Source organism: Cyrtonyx montezumae, unplaced genomic scaffold (genome assembly GCF_038088225.1).
Source record: "Cyrtonyx montezumae isolate F1298 unplaced genomic scaffold, pur_monq_1.0 scaffold_34, whole genome shotgun sequence".
Classification (NCBI taxonomy): Eukaryota; Metazoa; Chordata; class Aves; order Galliformes; family Odontophoridae; genus Cyrtonyx; species Cyrtonyx montezumae.
The window spans coordinates 5,439,492-5,458,036 of record NW_027072039.1 but is presented as its reverse complement, the minus strand read 5'-3'; the positions used below and the strand labels follow the sequence as shown (position 1 = coordinate 5,458,036).

Here is an 18,545-nt window from a genome sequence, read left to right as displayed (position 1 = left end):
TTGTTATACTTCAGAAGAATGAACCTGGGATGGCATCCAGGTTTCCAGCAAAGCCCTACAGGTGCTGAGGAGAATCATTCTCACTACAAGGTACTGGGGACACAGGATCAGGCCCAGGTGGTGTCCTTGTGCCTGAGCTTGAGCCAAGGTGTTGGCTGTGGCTGTACAACAAACGCATCTGAAAGGTCTTGGAGAACCAAAGAGGACTTGAGAGCTAGGTTGGTGCTTGGCCATCATTGTCAAGGTTGGGTGCAACCAGTAGTATCATCATGGCATGGTTGGGTACAACCAGTAGTATCATCATATTGTCATGGTTTGGTACAACCAACAATGTCATCAACGACGAGGTTGAGTGCAACCAGCACTGTCACCATTGGCAGCGCTTGGTGCTACCGTGAGTGCAACCAACATGTTTTCAAGAAGTCATCTCCCTGCATGCACGTTTCTATCTGGGAAGCTGGTTGGTTGGTTGTAAAGCTAAGGCCTTTGCACTGCTACGTGTGGCCTTGGGGATCTGCTGCCATCCCAGGAGCACACGTCGTCATCCCACACTGCACCTCAGCTCCACACGGCTGAGGCCGAGCAGCTCCGTGCCTGGCATCACAACGGCCAAAGCCAGAAGAAGCTAAGTGTGAGGGGGAAACACAGCCACTACTGCGTGAGCACCCACCTTGTTGTACAACCATATCACTTTTTCAGGTTTTTATTTTTATTCTAATTTTTTTTTTCTTCTCATTTTTTGTACTCGGCTTAACAATGAGAAGGCTGCGCCGCACTTTGGTTTTTCCAGTCTGCTGCACCGTGTGACCCCCGTGACTCCCGAGTTAAGCCTCATTATATAATGGCGGGCTGTTTTTTTGGAAAACCTCCATTTAATCCTTTCTGAGCAGAATTTGCTGGTTTTGTTTTCTTTCATATCGTCGCCACGCTTCCCCCCGCCTACCCCTTCCCCGGCGCGCGCACGCTGCAGGCGTCAGTCTGGGAGCGGGGTCCTTTCTTCCTCCTCTTATTTTTATTTTTATTATTTTCTTCAAGTCTTTAGAGAGAGAAAAAAAAAATGGTTTATTTTCGTTTGCTCGAGCTCCAGCGCCTTTCTCCGCCGGCGGGGGGAAGGACTACGTGATGTGCAGCAGGTATTTTGTGAATGGAGCACAACCCTGTGACTCCCCGTCGCTTGGCCGAAGGGGGGGAGGCAGGGGAAGGAGAGAGACAAAAAAAAGAAAACCCCAGTGACTCCATGAGACTTGCTGTGGCTGGAAAACTTTTTCAGCGTCGCAGTTCTTAAGCCAGGAGGAAGCTTTCTTCTGGCCCAAGAACAATAAAGGGGTCAGCAGCCTGATCCTCCCTCCTACACCCTCTTCCTTCCATTGTGAGGGGTATGTGCAAATATCCCTGGCTGCTTCTGCTGGGGCCTTGGGGACTCGAGCTGTGCATGTGACATTAAAGAGAGACTCCGGAGCAGCTCTGCGTATTTAGCAGTACTGCATTGCAAAAAATATAAATAAATAAAGGGAGGAATTAAAAAAAGGAAAAAAAATGTGGAGTCTCTGGGGTGCTCTGTTCCTGGCGTAGCATTGGCACGTTGGAAAAGGTATTCATGGAGAAGGTTCTCAGGAGTATTACGTAGAGTCATGGAGTCCCAGCACTTCCCTACCATGCCCACTGACCGTGTCCCCACGTGCCACATCTCTACAGTTCTTGAACACTTGGGGACTCTGCTGTTTCCCTTGGCCTTTCCAGTTTAATCCTCGCACGATGAGAAGCAGCCTGTCCCCTTGCCATGTCCCCCTTGTCATAGGTGCTCCTCCATCGTGCCACGGCTGCATCTTCCCCCTCCAAACCAGAACGATGGGGGTGGTCACCAAGGCTGCTTGTGTCTCTTTGTGCCCAGGGGCTGCACACAGATGGCAGGACTGCTGTGCTTTCTGTGTCTTCTTCACTAAGAGATGTGGTCAGTAAACATGGTGGGGATAAGTTGAGGCTGGACTTGGGGATCTTGGAGGCCTTTTCCAGCCTTCACGGTCCTGTGATTCTGTGATCTTCGTGGCCTTTTCCAACACGATTCTTTGATGCTATGATTTTTTCACGAACCCAAAGCCACCGAGTGCCACTGCAGAGCACACTGCGTTCTTCCACCACAAACAAACCTACTCCTTCCAGATGTCAGCAGGACAGCCGGGTGGCATTTGACATCTTCCAGACCTTCCCGAAGGAGAAAGTGGGAGCTGTGCACCTTTGCGAGTACAGCGAGTGGAGTGGTGCACGGATTCGTTTGCCAGAGGGAGGGCTGCGTGGTGCTCAGCAAGTGGTAGGAACCCACCCCTGTTTATTTTTGCCTTTTGTGCTGTCGGACAGCACGTGTGACAGCTCGCTGGACCTTGGCACCGAGCGTTCGCATGAATCGCGACGGTGATTCTGCGGCCGGGCAGTTCCTGCCGTTATTATCTCCTCGCTGTGTCGATAACGTGTCGGCGGCGATGCTCAGGATTTCCTCACGCTCCAGAGCTTTCCTGAAGCGCTGGAGGAAGTCGCCGTTCCAAGATTGCACCTCCGTGCTGAGAACCGGGGGCCGGCCGCGAACGTACGTGCGACCTGACATGATCCGAAGAGCGCCGTGACAACGTCCCCCTCGCCGCCCTCTGTGGTGCGAGCGGGCATCGACACGTGCCCCCTCCCCTGCCAACACCGAACCAGGACCCTGGTGATACAGCTCTTGTGCTGCTTTTCCTCATCTGGAAGAGGAAATCGTGCACGGCTGAGCATCGCCAGCGAGGCCTTGGAAGTGTATTGCGAGTGTTAGAAGCGTGAGCAAGAATGGATTTGAATTATGTTCTGCCTGTCTGAGAGATGCTGGATTCAGGACATGCAAGTGCATGGAACGTTCTTTGGCCGTGCGGAAGGATGTTGAAGATCTGGATCAGCTTGGAACTTGGATAGGGAAACCCAGGCGTTTTTTCCAAAGTTTCTTGGTTATTTAGTGCCATCAATATCAGCAGCACAAACAAATCAGGTGGTTGATCAGGAGCAGATGGGAACACAGCAGAGGATGGTTGGGAATGGGTTGGATGGGGATGGGTAGGGAAGGAGAGCGGGACTTGGTGACGAAGTCTAGGCAAGTTGCTGTTTCTTAGTAGAATCAGTACTGTTTCTGGAGAAATCAGCAGCAAACTTTTGTCTCCTGTCTCCAAGTTTCCAGCCTTCTGCTCATCTTTTCTGTGTATGCCTTTGTCCTGCCTGTGCAGCCTCCAAGGCTGGATGCAATTGAAAAATAACTCGTGTGGAAGGGCATAGAAGACAAAGAGTCAGGCAGGAGTCTGGGGAGACCTCTAGCCCATTAGAAGCTCAGTGGCCTCTTGGAAGATTGGTCCTTAGGTGCTTCATGGTATGGTTGGGTTGGAAGGGACCTCAGAGATGACCCAGCTCCAGCCCCCCATGTGTGAGACACAATCTGGACACGTACAGAGAGCCACATGCAGGGGTCATCTTCAGCGGGGCTTGGGAAATGAGGATGGTAACAGTCCTGGTCTGCTAAGGATTGTCTCTCGTCAGGAGCTGTGTGCAGTAGGAGCAGTCATCAGCCTCATCTTACGTGCTCCTCGTCTCACCAGTTGGGATCGTTTCCCCCATGGAAACCATCAAGAATTTCTGTTATTTCCTTTCCTGAGGCTTTGTTTGGGTGGGGATTTCTGGAAGGTATTTCACAGGCAGGTATAATTAATGAAAGGCAGACTTCGCCCATGGACAAGGTTTCTGTAGAAGCCAACCTCCCCCATGGTGGTAAAACAAAAACTGCTTGTTGCCTGGTCCGAGAGAGGGGAGGTGAGGACAGGAGGAGCCAATAAACCTAGAATCATCCGAGTTAGACACGAGACACTGGGGCTAAGGCCCTTAGCCAGCAAATCCTCCAAATATGTGCTTAATTTTAAGTCCCACTGACTTCAATCTGTTTACTCTTGTGCTTAACTTTAAGCATGTACCTAAGTGCTCTGCTGGCTGTTGGCCAAGGCAAATAGTAGACTTAAAGTGCAGCTTTGGGCGAAGCAAGTGGTCTGCTGATGTCCCACTGAGGCGAGGTGCTCTGTGATGGAGGGGGATGGCACTGACACCCTCGGGCAGATGCCCAGCACTGCTGGGTTATTCTGTGTTGAGTACTGCAGGAGCGGTGCGTGCCTTTTGGGGAGAATAGACACAGTTTCGTCTCTAAGCAGGTATTTCAATCTCAACGTCTCTGTACTTTGCTTCTGTCCCAGCGAAATGCTTCCGTGTCTTTTCCAAGATTGCATTTTTCCTCTTAATTACGAGAAGGAAGAGTTCTGGTGGAGTGGAAGAGCCTTGTTTTATCACCAGGAGAGGAAGCCAGGCAGATACGCAGCCCAGCTCATAAATCTCTGCAGGCATTTGCAACGGCTGCATTAACACTTACAACAAAAAGGACTTCTGCATTAGCACAGGCTGTTATCACAGCTCCATCTTTGTCTCCAAGCTCATTCCCCACAGCCTTGGTTTCATCCCCCTTTTGCTCATCCAGCCTGGACTGGATGGTGTCACCACGGTTCTGTCGTTATATATCCACACATCACAGCCACTGAAGCTAATAGCTGCGACCACCACGTGCATGACAACAGGGTCAGAAAACGAATGGTGTTTTCATGTCAGCACCACCACCAGGGGTTAAGGGAAGTCTGCAGCTGAAGCAAATATAGTGCTCGTCTCACTTCCTCAATAACTCTGCTCAGGGAGTGAGCAGCTGCCAGACGAAAGAAGCGTGGTAAGCCATTGAGTCTTTGAGTGCAGCTCAATTTCCCCCTCCAACCTATGGAATTTATATTAACCTCCAGCTTTTCTTAGCTGGTGGGAAATTTTTTTAATATTATTTTTATTTTATTTTATTTTTTGTCGCTTTTGTTGCTTGGGTTTGCTGGAGACGGTGGTGCTCCTCACTTGATGTTCTTCCTGGCTGAGAGCCGTGGGGTCTTTCACGAATCTTTGTGCCCTCAATAAGGAGAGAAGGGCTGAGGCTGCCGAGCACAAAGATGCCTGATGAATTGATTTTGGAAGGGCTGGTGGCATTGTCTGCCCATGGAAGCAGGTGGGCAAGGAGCTGGATGGAGGCAAGGTGCTTGTAATCCCATCAGAGCTAAGAAAAAGCCCTACAAGAAGAGCTCCTAATGCCAACAGAGCTACAAAAGCCCTACAAGGAGGGCTCCTACCCCCAACAAAGCTAAAAAATTCTTCTAAGAAGGGCTCCTAGCCCCAGCAGAGCTGAAAAAGCACTAGCTGGGAGGAGTGGAATGCTCCGTTTGTCATATTTTATTACTGGCTCTTTTTTGTCCCCTCTTGGTTCTAACAGAACGCAGCCTGGAGGCACTTCATCAAATGCAAAATGAACTGGCCAGGCATCACCCAGCTCTAGACAGGCATCACAGAAGAGGTCATAGCACATGTTTTCACTGGCAGAAAGGCTGATGTGTGCCTGGAGCCTGGAGAGCAGGAGCTGTCCTTGTGTCTTTGGTTGAGGTTCATCCTTTACAAGGTGTAGGAGAGCAGGTTCTGCTGTCCTGCTACCCTCCCTGTAGTAGATTTTGGATGAAAAGCAGTTTTTCAGGACTGCTTTTGTGTATGTGTGTGTAAGTGCCTTTACAAATGTCACATTTGAAGATGGCTGTGAAGCAACTATCAGTTTTGCTTTTCTTGCTACCCAGATCCAATGTGACATTACTAAGAGATAGGGCATGGGAATGAGACTTCTCCAAGGGCACAGTGAGGTTTCTTCAGGATTAAATCAATGTGGGGTATGTTCTGAGCAATGGCAGTGCCGTGGGATCCTCTCTTGTTCTCTCTGGGCTGGGCTGGCCAAAGTGGAGACTTGAGAGAGGAGAAAAAAACATTTCTTTGTGGTGTGGCCCCCAAGGAAAATGCGTTGGCTGCGTCTTGGGAGTCTGAGAAGAGGAATATCTATTGTGTGAGAATGCTGAGAATGCTTCAAGCACAATGTGAGGGGCTTGAAGAAGGAAAGGACGTTGAAATTCTGCACAGCTTGCTTCAGCCAGGAAGGTGCCAGTGCTGAGTCTGTGAGAAGGGTGGAGCAGAAGGGACAGCCGCCGGCATGACCCAGTTGTAGTTGAGGTCCCCATGGCTTCAATGGCATAGGGTATGGATGACAGCAGGATAAGCCAGCTGCCTTGGGCAGAGACCTGTGCCCTGTTCCAAAACCCACTGAAGCCTGATCAAGTCCATTGAGAGATTAAAAATTCATCAGAGAAGTCTGTGTTCTGCCCGTGGTCCTGTGAAGGATGTCCTCTGCTCATGCCACATGCCAACGTGGTGCAGGCTGAATGGTGCCCTGGGGAAGCAGCTCAGCGGGTGTGCAGAGTGGGATCTGTGGGCTTTGAAGGAGACAAGAGTTGGGGAAAGCTAGATTTGAGAATGTGGAAAATAACAGAGGAAGAATAGACTTTAAAGAAATGCGTGGTCCCACAGGGACCAAAATAGCTGAAGTTACAGATATTCCCATGGCAACATCACAACACTGTAAGTTCAGGCCAAAGCCATTCCTCCCTCACCCCCAAATTAGCAGCAGCCGAGCAGAATGCAGGAAAAGCTTTTCGGAGCAGTGCAGCCCTTTCTCATAGTCACCATGAGCTACCCGTGAGCAGATCTCTGCCCCAAAGCTCTCCAACCCACAGCAGCTTTGTCACCATCACCCAGCGTGACGTGGTCAGTGATGGAGTTGCTCAGGGAGAGTCCCACAGCTGAACCCCAGGTTTGAAGGGAGCAAAACCAGGGGACCACAGTGTTAAATACATCCGCCCTGACACCATCGTTGAGTGCTGAAGGTGATGCTGCAGCATGTAAGGATGCAAGCAGTGCTGTGGTTGTATCTGTATTTACTGGGTATGCGTATTTATTTCTGGATGGGACTTAACTGCTGACAGTAAGGTTTATTTTCAGGCATGACCAGGCTAGAGGAAATGCATACAAATAAACAATAAACCTAAACAACGCTGAAATAACATCAGTGAAAACAATCAAGAGTTACTTCCAGTCGCAAAGTATTGTTCCCGTTTTGCTTGAACATGGGAAAAAGCTCTGTTTCCTAAGTCAGATTGTAACTGACGGTGGATTTGCGGATTCTGGTAACAAAGGGGGTTTCTTTTGTCTGTTATTTATACTCTTCCTATGGCACCGCATGTCTGTATCGGTGCAATTGGAGTGCCTGGCTCCAGTGCTTCCAGCCTGCACCGTGCTCTGCTGATGGCTGCATGTCTGCAGCTCCATCTGGATTTTCAGGTTTTATCACCTCTGAACTGTGTGTAACTCGGGAGCATTAAAAGCAGACCCCAGAAAACTTGCTGTCAGCCGTTGGCAGAAGGCACTGGGGAAGGTTCAAGGTGCATTTCACTTGGAGTGTCATAGAATTGTAGAACCAGCAATGGTTGGAAAAAACCTCCAAGATCCAAGTACCAACCACCTACCACCACATGTCCCCACTAGACCATGTCAGTTAGCACAAAATCTGTTTCTTGAACACCTCCAGGATGGTGACTCAATCTCCTCCCTGGGCAGCCCTTTAGTACTCTGCCTAATTATTCTAATGCTTTAATTGCATTTGCAGCCTTCGTCCCACATGGGCAGCTTCACACTGGGCTGTTCTGCCATTCTCTTTGGCTTTTGTTTTTATAGAATCACAGAATCTTTAAGGTTGGAAAAGCCCTCTGAGATCCCCAGCTTGCCCCCACCATGCCCACTGACCACATCCCCAAGTGCCACATGTGCACAGTTCTGAAACCTGTCCTGGGACAGGGGCTCCCCAACCTCCATGGGCAGTCTGTGCCAGTGTATCACTGCTCTTTGGAGAAGAAACTGTTCCTTATATCCCCCCCCCTCTTTTATCCCAGGGCTGTATGCAGTGGGGTGAAGTTGGCACTGTGTATTTAATTTTCCATTTAGTCGGGTGTCCACACTGCCAGGAGCTGATAGCAAACTGGAGAAAAGAAGTGGGAAGAGACAAAGCTCTGGGATTGCATGTGTAGAGCCTGCAACTCATTAAAGCACCCCCGGATTTAGGAGAGGGAGCACATAAACTGTCAGTAGTCCTCAGCAGATGGGATAACAGGAGTTTGCATCCCTGGGGCAATATGGGAGGGCAGCCCTGTAGGAAATAGGTCAGAATTTTCTAGTGGAAACTAAGGAAGAAATGGTATTTAGCTGTGACCATCCCAATCCCCATCGCTCATCTGTGTCCCAACTCTCTTTATTTTGTGTGTGAATAATCTCCGAGGCGTTCACCACACACCTCTGCACTCAGCCTTTGCTGGCAGTGCACGCTTATGGCACACTCCCCAAAGATGCAGTTAATCAGGAAATCCTCCAAACTGGGACATCCCCCAAGAAACAACTTCCTATGCCTCCCATGCGATGGGCGTGCTGCGCCGTGCCATGATTCATCAGGCAGGCACGTCCTCCCCCATGGTCTGCAGAGCATCCCTCCTCTGCTGTCACTGCAGTGGCAAAGAGTGGAGATCTTTGCTCTCATCCCCTTGGCCAGCTCAATAGCTGAACCGAGCTCTTGCTCTGTTGACTGAGCATGGCATAAAGGTGTTGCATTTCCTCTTCAGCTGGCACTGGGTCATGAATTAAATAGTCTTTAAGATCTTTTCCAACCCATCCCAAACCATTCTTGTCTATGCAGAGAGGAGCAGCGATGGATTCCTTATTCAGAAGCAGCTATTCTAATAGCACCTTCCAGGAAAAATGAATAGCTTGCAATTTGAAGGAACAGATTTATCACTTCAATTTTAATGGAGAGGAAATCATTTACAGGGCTCTTCCTGCCATTGTTAGGTATTTTCCATGGCTTCCAAATCGGGTCAAGGCTTTGGTTGGTGCCACGGCCCTTTTTTTCAAGAGGCAGAAAATTCCCCTCGTGTCAGAGAGGAGAGAGGATGGCAGGCTGGTTCAGTGGGAATTCCTGGAAGGGGAAGAGGTCCAGGCAAGCAAGTCTGCCAGGAGATGGCTTTGTCCAGAGTGCCAACAGTGGTGACGAATGCTGGCCTTCGCAATGGAGTCGGTCCCCACGCCTCTCATCCCATGGAGGCACCTCTTGGTCCCACCATGCTCCCATGTGTCGCCTGACTCTAGAAACATTATTTTCTGAATGTGCTCAGTGATGGCACGTGAAACCCCTCGAGATACCAGAGCATGGGACTGGCACAAAAAAATTGGAATAAATACATCTGCATCGCTGTGCTGTTCCCTTCTTCCCAGATCTGCAGCAAATGATCCATCATATCAGTGGATAAAAGCCTTATTGTGACACATTACAGGCATGAATTCTGTGGGTTGTTTCTGGAAGTACAATATTGGTTTGTTTTTCTGCCCTGCCTCTAGCCACAATATTTCTGCTGTTATGCAGGGAGATGGCTGCATCTTCCATAAATCCAACCCCACCCATCGCTTCCCACCGCCTCAGAAAACAAATCCCACCCTGAGCTCAGGGTGCAATAAAATAGAGCAAAGCTGCCGGCGTGCGTTGCCAGCCTAACGACCTGTTTGCTCAGCCCAGGCCTTCTGCCACCGTTTGCTTAAGATAAGGAGGGGTGGAGATGTTTCTTGAGGGCACAAAGGCTCTTTAGATAAATCTCCTGTGGGCTTACACACTCAGATCATTTCTTTTCCTTCTCCCATTGCCCCAGCCTTGTTTTTCTCTCCCATGTGTCCTGTTGCTTTTCTCAGCCTTTTGTTTGCTCTGTTTCACATCTGGGTCATCTTTGTTTGCTTGGCTGTCTCAGAGCTGTGAGCATCTTCTGCAGAAGGGACTGAGTGGGCTTCTGGGGTGAAGAAGGTCACTTCACAGGGCAAGGTCTCACATTCTGAGAGTCAAGCTGCGTTAGGCAGACGCAGACACCATGGAGATGAAACAGTGCATCATAGAATGGTTGTGTTGGAAGGGACCTTGAAGATCACAGAATCGTGGATTGGCTGGGTTAGAAGAGACTCTGAAGATCGTAGAACCATAGAATCACAGAATGGCTGGGTTGGAAGTATCCTCGAAGATCAAGAATCATAGTCACAGAGTAGTTGGGTTGGAAGAGAGCTTAAAGATCATAGAACCATAAAGTCCCAGAATGGTTGGGTTGGAAGTATCCTTGAAGATAATAGAATTGTAGAATCACAGAATGGTTGGGTTGGAAGTATCCTTAAAGATAATAGAATTGTAGAATCACGGAATGGTTGGGTTGGAAGATCATAGAGCCACAGAATCACAGAATGGTTAGTTTGGAAGGATCCTCAAAGAACACAGAACCACAGAATGGTAAAACAGTTGGATTGGAAGAGACCCAAGACCCTCGCAGCCTCAACCCCTCACCATTCCCCCTTGTCCAGTCACTATAGACCATGTAGAGAAGTGCTTGCCAGAGGCCACCACCTCTTCTCCAAGAGCTGCTTTTGCAGAAACATCTGAAAATGAATGTACCCATCGCAAGAGAGCTGATCTCCAGGGGACTGGCTCAGGGAGCCCCTTCTCTCAGAGCTGCTGGTCTTCCTTACGTTTGGAATTCAAATTTGGCGTATGTGTAGATACATGAGAAGTCCAATGGGCTTCACAGATTCTTCTCCGAGTTCACCACGTAAACCACAGGGTGTTTTGCTCCAAATTGAAAATGACCCCCATTCGTGGTGCCTCCAAAGACCATGGGCTCCTTGTTCTTTACTTTTCCCACGCCTCTCACTTCCAGAGCCAGTGGCACTGAAATGTTATGTACTCAAGCCACCTGTGAATAAAAGTCAAAATAAAACCATGGTGGGAGAGAGACCAAATGCAGTTTCACTACCTGCTAACAAGCTGCTAAACATCTGTTTATTTGGTTCTGCCCTCGGGTTTCACCTTCATAAAACATCTGTTTGCCACAGGTTTGGAGTTGATGTTCTTTATGGATCCCTTCCGATTCGGGATCTGTTATGAAATTGGAAGAGCTGTTGCAGGTCTACGTTGTCCTCAGTGAGCCAGCTCCAGCTTCCAGCACTGCACTGCACAACCTGGGGTAGGGAGCAGCCTGCAGACAAAGCAAAGAACATACATGTCATAAAAGCGTGTGCCGTGCCCTTGGGACTCTGGCCTGCACCCACCCCGTGCCCTCACCTCCTGCAGGCACCCCGCCCTCCTTGGAAGTCGCCGATATTTCCTTTTACATCAGCTCCCCACACGAAAAAGGTCTACTTTTCTCCCCTCCAAATTTAGCTCTGCTGAGGCACTGAAATAGACAAGAGTAGGGACCGGTGACGTTTTTTTTTCCAAAACATTGTCTCATGCCTGGGACTGAGGAAGGGAACTGCTCAGCTTGGAAGCGAGAAGCCTGCTTCTCCTCAGGAGCACACTGCGTTCTGTTTGGGCTCCTCGGGTTGGGGGATGCATTCCCATGCAGTTAACCCACCCCTCCTTGGGTTGGGGGATGCATTCCCATGGAATGAACGCTCCCCTCCTTGGGTTGGGTGATGTAATCTCATGGAATTAATCCTTTCCTCCTTGGGCTAGGAGATGTATTCCCATGGAGTTAACCCATCCCTCACACCCTCTGGATGCCCAAGGGCTGAGGAGGAGCTGCGTGACACCACTTTACCTATGGTTTCTTGGAACGAGCTGGAATACAGCTCCCGAGATGTAATGTCGACTCATAGGAAATTGGCACTTTGGGTGCTCGTGCTCTGCAGAGGTGGTTTCAGTTTTCAGGGTAATTGTATTTTCACATGTTTCTGAAGTGCAGTTTAAATTCTTAAAAATACCCCAAGCTTAGATGTGTTAGAGCAACATTTGGAAGCAGTCTCACTGAGCATTATGCTATTTTTTGTCTCGTTTCCTAAACAAGTAGAGCTGTTGTGAATGGGCAGTGGGTCTGCTCCCTCCTTTCCTTTTCCCATTCCCTTTGGTTCTCATCAGCCAATTGCAAGCACATTCTCAGAAGAGCAGAGGTCTCTGAGATTTAAGCTGCTGCAGTACATTTGGCAAAAAAGAAGTGACCAAATGGATGAGAAGGGCTCGAAGTGCAGCATCCAGTAATGGAGAAGCTTCAGTATAATTTTAAGCAGCTTGACATCAAAGATTTCCAGGTTCTTTTCAGTGATGTCCAGGCTGATTCACCGTCTTGATGGATAAGAGAGATTACTATGTAAGTAGAAGGAGTGAGTTTTACGAGGCTTTTATTGCCAGCCTGGGAAGTACAATGCTACATAAATAAAAATCATTGCGATTATGACAGCTCTGTAGTCCCTGGAAAATAAATAATGCTTTGCACTCACACGGTGCCTTTCCTCCAGGAACCTCACAGCTCTTTGCTCACATTAATGAGGCATCATGATGCTCAAAGTAGGGCAGTAATATGGAGCTTCCTTGGCCAGACTGGTGCACCACATCAGTAAGGGGAGACATGACACCTTCACTGGGGAGAGGACAAGGCAGGGAAGCTGCACCTCTGCCTCCAGCTTGCCCTGGGCAAGACACTTTCAGTCCTGGTCAGCCCAATAGGTGGAGGGCACTCTTCCCTTCCCCATGGGCTCCATCAATGCCTGTTGTATCCTGAGCTGAATGTTGCTTTTCCCTGTTTTCCAGGGTTACCACCCGCTGCCTCATGAAGCTGAAATCGCACACACCAAAAAGCTGTTCAGAAGGAGGAGGAACGACAGGAGGTAAGTGGAACCTCTCTTTAAAATTCTTTTTGGCTTCTTCCTCCTCATTGCACATCTTTCCCCCCTGTCTCGTGGAGTGTCTTTGGACACTCCCATCCCTGGAGGTGTACAATGCCACGAATGGGGCAGCCAGCCCACGGCAGGTGTGGAACTTGGGGGGGCTTTTAGGTCCCTCCAACCCAACTCATCCTTGTGATCCTCAAGGTCCCTTCCAATCCAACCACTCTGTGGTTCTGTGCTTTCAACCTAACCATTCTATGGTTCTGTGATCCTCCAGGTCCTTTCCAACCCAAGCATTTTATGGTTCTATGGTTCTGTGCTTCTGTGACTATCAGCCCTTAGCAGCTGTCACCATTGATCTAATGCAAAAACTATTACTGGAGCACTGACAACCAGAAAGTGAAGTGTCTTATCTCTCCCCAGCTTTTGAAATCTGGGGTATAACCTCTCTTGCTCTTGGAACACTATTAAGGTCTGGAAAACGATGTCTGTCTGACCCCTTGCACATATTCCAACATAGGCATATCCCCACTCTCCCATTAAAAGAGGTAGCTGCAAGGTGTTATCTGTAAAGGCTTTGAGTCCCTGTGGCTTGCTTCCTCTCTTTCCATTGAAGAGCAGAAGGTACTGACTTTCAGAATGGATTGAGCGTGGTTTGGAGCAAGATGTCTGTGTGAAGGAGATGTGCTCACAAGGCAGGCAGCTGATTTCCTGTAGCAGTGGTGGTTTCAACCTATTGAGTTAATTTAATGGTATATTTAACTGTATAAGTTGCATATTTAGTTACATGAGGGTATCTCGTCTCTCAGAAGGAGCAGCCAATGGTTCTGTACATTGAGGTGTGATGCCTGCTGGACAGAAAATTACTGCCTTGGGCTGCTACTGGGAGTTGTGGGGCAAGAGACTGCCCCAGAGCAAATATCTGGGTGGGAGGATGTGCAGGGTGATGTCCTAGGAGCAGAGCTGGATTAGGGCAACCCAAGGTTTTACATCACGAGTAGTTTTTTATTTTGTCCATGGAGTTTGTGCTTCATTTGTAATATAGGGAGATACAGAGATGAGGTTAAACGTGCTGAATCAAGCTCTAGCTCTCCCAGTTGAGGAGCACTGACTTCAGTCTTCCTGGCACATTTTTGCTAAGATAGATGTCAGCCACAGATGTCCATGAGAGCAGCTCCTGGATGCCAGTGTTTGTTTTTTTCTTGCCCCAAATGCTAACCTGCCATAACAAGATCCACCCTTCTCAGCCAACAGTAGAGGCAGTTTGATTTGGCCTCCACAGGTCTGCAAGATGGAGCACAGTGGACCCATTCTCTCAAGCCCTTTCATCTACCCCCTCCCAACCTGTTCTGTGACATCCCAGGACAACATGGTTGGGGATGGAGGGCCTAGCCAGCCAAACTGCTGGGACAGCTGGACATGGTGATCTCCAGAGACCCCTTCCAACCCCTACCATTCTGTGACCACCACCTCAGGAAGCACGCTGCTTTGTTTGAGGTCCAGGAGAAGATTGCTGGGGAATGGGGAACTCTTAAAGTTGGCACCATCATCATCCCATTGGTTCTGTTGCCTCTTGTTGGCTGTTGATGAGTGCTTGGTGGCCTGCTCATGAGAAACGCAGCCCTGGGACTCAGAGACAGTGGTGTAAAGCCCTGTGAGTTAATTAATCTCTTTCCATAATGCTCCCAGAATATAGAGAGGTGAGGCCTTTCCCCATCTCTCCTCAGTGTGCTCCTGTTGCTTTTGATAACAAGTAATGTCCCCAAGTTTTCTCTCGCACTGTCCCAATTTGCTTCCTGCAGTTAACTTGGCTTTACACTTAAATGATGAGGAAAAAACAGTCTGGCTGTTTTGTTTTCTTTTTGATTTGGATTTTTTTTTTTATTATTATTATTATTATTTTTTCTTTGGGTGTTGTTTCTAATGAGATTGAGAGCTAGGGGAGGCAGAAATATCCTCCCTCCCTGGAGAGCTGCGGGTGGCTGTCAGGGACAGTTTCCTCTTCCTGAGGGTTGTATAAGCACTGCTGACCCCTCATGCTGACGCTGAAAGCCATTTGGGGTCACCTGGGGTGACAGCAGGAGGTTGGGCACCCTTCCCTGCTCTCTGCTCACTGACCCCAGCCCCATGGCCACCACTGAGGGACATCTCCAGGGCTCTTCCACATTTCCCCACCACTGGGACGAGAGCAGTGCCACGTGGGGACAGCCCACAGGACGGTGACCGCCGGCTCAGGGCCAGGCAGGGAGCGTCCCAGATCCGCCAGTGGCTCCAGGAGAAGTGTAGGCAAGCTGTGATATATTTCTTTTCCCATTCTATTTCATTTTACAGACCCTCGGGGACTCTCAGCCACCTACGGTGATTAGTTGGACTGATTAAACAGCTTTTCCTCTTGTGGCAAACTCCCTTTGTGAAGGGTTTTCAATAGCCACACAGCCCGGGACATTGTTCCTGTACAATTTCCTTTCAAAACACCATAAAGGGCACTCCACCACTTTACCCTGCAATAAAACATGACAGGAATCAGTTCTGCCCAACCCAGTTCTGCAAGGCAAAATCTCCCCACTGGGGAGGACGTATGGAGGGATGAGCATAGCAGGCTGCACATTGCCAGAGCATCCTTTGGGATAAGGAGAGGGAAAGCAAAAGTTTCCACTTCTTTTTTTTGTGTGTGTGTGTGTGTTTTTTTATTTGTTGATACAAGGATGCAGGGAAGTGGCAACTAACTTAAAACCCAGAGAAAGAAGCTCTTCTTTGCACATCTCTGCATGTGCAGCCTTGCCAGCAGTCTGGGAGTGATGAGGATGCTCTCAGGAATGTAGGATCCACAGTGCAGGGCCACGAGGGGTATTTCTGCTGAAGAACCACATTGCCACGATGAAAAGGAGGTGGCAGCTGGCCACCTGATGCAGACTGGGAAGATCTGCCACGATTGCCACCAAGGGAGAAAGAGCAGTAAGGAGCTGAGCTGTGGTGGTCTGACTGTGCAGTAATTCCAGCAGAAGGTCCAGCAGCTCTGCAGATGCCATCTGAAGATCAATCAGGTTTGTCTCTAGCATCAGCCCTGGACTGGATGACCTCAGAGCCACGTTCCTGCCCCAAAAATTGTAGAGAGAGACAAAAAGTACATGTGTGAGTCTGCGCGTGCAGAACAGGGAGACATGTCTACTTTCTCTACCAGCCTGATCTGCCTGGACAGGTATGGTACAGAGGGGTTAAGAGATACTCATCTGAGCAGATTTAATCCTTTCCTTCCATTGTGCCTTTTTTTTAATGCCAGGAGGCAGTGGCAGGAGCAAGCTGAGTGTGTTTCCCAGCTGCAGGGTTCACCTCTCTATTGAGAGCAGGCATTACATAAAGCCTGTACAGCACAGGACTTTTTATTCTCTTTTTTTTATGATCTTGGCAACTGACGTGACCTCTGTACTGGAGACTAAATTTAACCTGAATTGCCCAGCTGCCAGTAGACTTTATGGCATCAGGAGGCTTTGCAGGTTGTTTTTCTCCATCCCTGCAGCTGATTGAAAGACCTGCATGCCATCAGCATGGCACTTCGCTGTTACTAAACCTCAACAGAAATTGAGGTCTGTTGGATAAGCTTGGGGTTTTATAATGTCACTAGTGCTATGAGGAGCACGTGGGAGACCTCCCTGTAGTTCTCACCTTTAGCAGAGACTGCTGGGATTCACCTCCAGGATCACTACTGCTATTTTGGATGCCAGAGCATATTGTGAAACCTGCACCAGGATGGGCTGGGAGCCAGACAAAGTGCTGTAGGGCATTCCCAGTGAAGCTGACATCTGGATCCTACTGCATTGTCCATAATAAAGTTGGCCGTGTTGTGCTAGATGGTCTAGATGATCTGGATTATCTCAGTGTCCCTTCCAGTCCAAGCCACTCTGTGATTCCATGCTCAGTGGAGATGCAGTCATTGGCATTTGAAGGATGGTTCTTGTCAATCAGATGACTGCATCCAGTTCTGGGCTCCCCAGATCAGAAAGAACAGGGGTCTCCTAGAAGGAGCTCAGCAGGGAGCAACGAAGATGATTAAGGGCAAGAACAGGTTTCCATGCTTTATTTCACCTTCCCATGTTGACCTGCTCCAAGCAAGTCTGAAAAACAAAGCGTTGCGGGAGCAGTGGAACCACAACATCTCACTATGGAGAAAGCACTGGGGTTTGTTTCTGTTCTGCCTTCAGCAAGAATGTAGACTTTGAGGATGGTTGTCCCATCCTCTCCCATCTCACGGAGGAGACATCTTAACAAATTGCACCTTCTTCTGGAGGGTTTTTTTTCCACTGGTGGGTAACTGGGTATGGACATGTGGCTCATGAGTCTGGAGTGTCCTCATCTCAAGTCAGGACAATTTGAGCATTCCAGACAAAACATGAGCTCCTCAAATCCTTGGGGTTAGGTGGGATTTTGGGTGACGTTCATTGAGCTGTTGGGTCCTTGGCTGTGGCTAAGCTGTGCTGCTTGGATATAGTCCTAAAGGTTAAGAGGAGAGAGATACATATACTTAGGTGTGCCACAGGCACTTGAGAGTGTGGGAGGTCTGGTTTTGAGCTGGAAATATTGATGGCATTGATAAGAAAATCCCAAGCATCACTCAGAGCTTATCATTCAAGGTACTGACTTGACAGCTCTTTCCATCAGGCTGGCGGCCTGTATTCAGGCAATTTTCATGCTGCTTTTCGAGTTGTTTTCAGAGCCTCTCCCATGCTGTTCTATTCGTGGCCAGCACTTTTGCATGCTTCACAAATAAAAATAGTGGCAGGAATACCACTCGCCATGGATTTTGGGCCTGCACGTTATTTTGGGTGAACGTGAAGGTGAGCTTGTTTCGTGGTTGATAGTAACGTGTCGTTTTTAGTGCTGGGAGATTTTGGAAAAGCCTCAGAAGAGCTGTTCCCAGAGGTCAGCAGGACAAAGCTTTCCTGCTGGGAGAGTGAATAGAAATGAGTTCATAATTACAGAGGATAGAAGTGACGCGTTGGCTTTTTCACTGTTTTAATTGAGGTTTTCAGAAAGGAAGAGAACTTGAAACAATACAGAAATGTCTTTTGTTCTTACAGGGCCATTTATTGAGGGGTTCGCAGTGAGTGGAGAGGATGTTTATTAAAGAAAGCAACAATATTGAGGCGTTATTTTGGTGCAGAATTGCTGTTCCTTGCTGGAACAAAGCAGAATGACTTTCAGGCAAACTGTGTGCTCACTGAAAACCAGCAGCAAGCGAGACGGCCTGCAGTTCTTTATTGAGTTCAACAAATGGTTTTGGAACAGGAGAAAGAGAGGAAGGGAAGGAGATGAAAGGGTTGAAACTTTCTTCATGGGCCTACAGCCCCTCATGTCTCTACAGCTCCTCATGGCCCTACAACTCCTCACAGCCCTACAGTCTCTTATGGCCCTACAGCCCCTCATGTCCTAAAAGCCCTTGATGGCCCTGCAGCTCCTCACATCCCTACAGTTTCTTATGGCCCTACAACCCCTCATGGCCCTACAGCCCCTCATAGCCCTACAGCTCCTCATGACCCTCATTACCCGGCAGACCCTCATGACCCTACAGCTCCTCATGCCTTGCAGCTCCCTCATAGTGACCTACAGCTGCTGGAGCTCATGGAGCCTTGGGACACCTCTCTCAGCTGTAGGGTTTGGCTTTGTGTGCTGTGTGGACACAGCAATCCCTGTGTGTGTCCCTTTGAACTCAGGACTCTGTGACTCTGACCACTGAGGCAGTGTCTAGCTGGAGGTTTCGATCCTCCGCACCATCCCATTTCTTCCATGCCCTCCTGGCTGCCAGGATGTGGAGCCACCATGGGGCTCTCCTTGGGGACCCAGCGGAGACACCCCAAGCCCATCAG

The 18,545-nt window shown here is 49.0% G+C and overlaps 1 protein-coding gene across 4 annotated transcripts in view; it reads left to right on the top strand.

Moving 5' to 3' along the window:
- CTIF (cap binding complex dependent translation initiation factor) overlaps window positions 1-18,545 on the top strand; it is an 89,810-nt gene that overhangs the window by 38,446 nt on the left and 32,819 nt on the right. For all 4 annotated transcript variants that reach the window (XM_065745245.1, XM_065745247.1, XM_065745244.1 and 1 more), the window contains one exon: window positions 12,608-12,684. In XM_065745245.1, coding sequence (XP_065601317.1) covers window positions 12,608-12,684 — 77 coding nt within the window. The remainder of the gene's footprint in view (window positions 1-12,607; window positions 12,685-18,545) is intronic.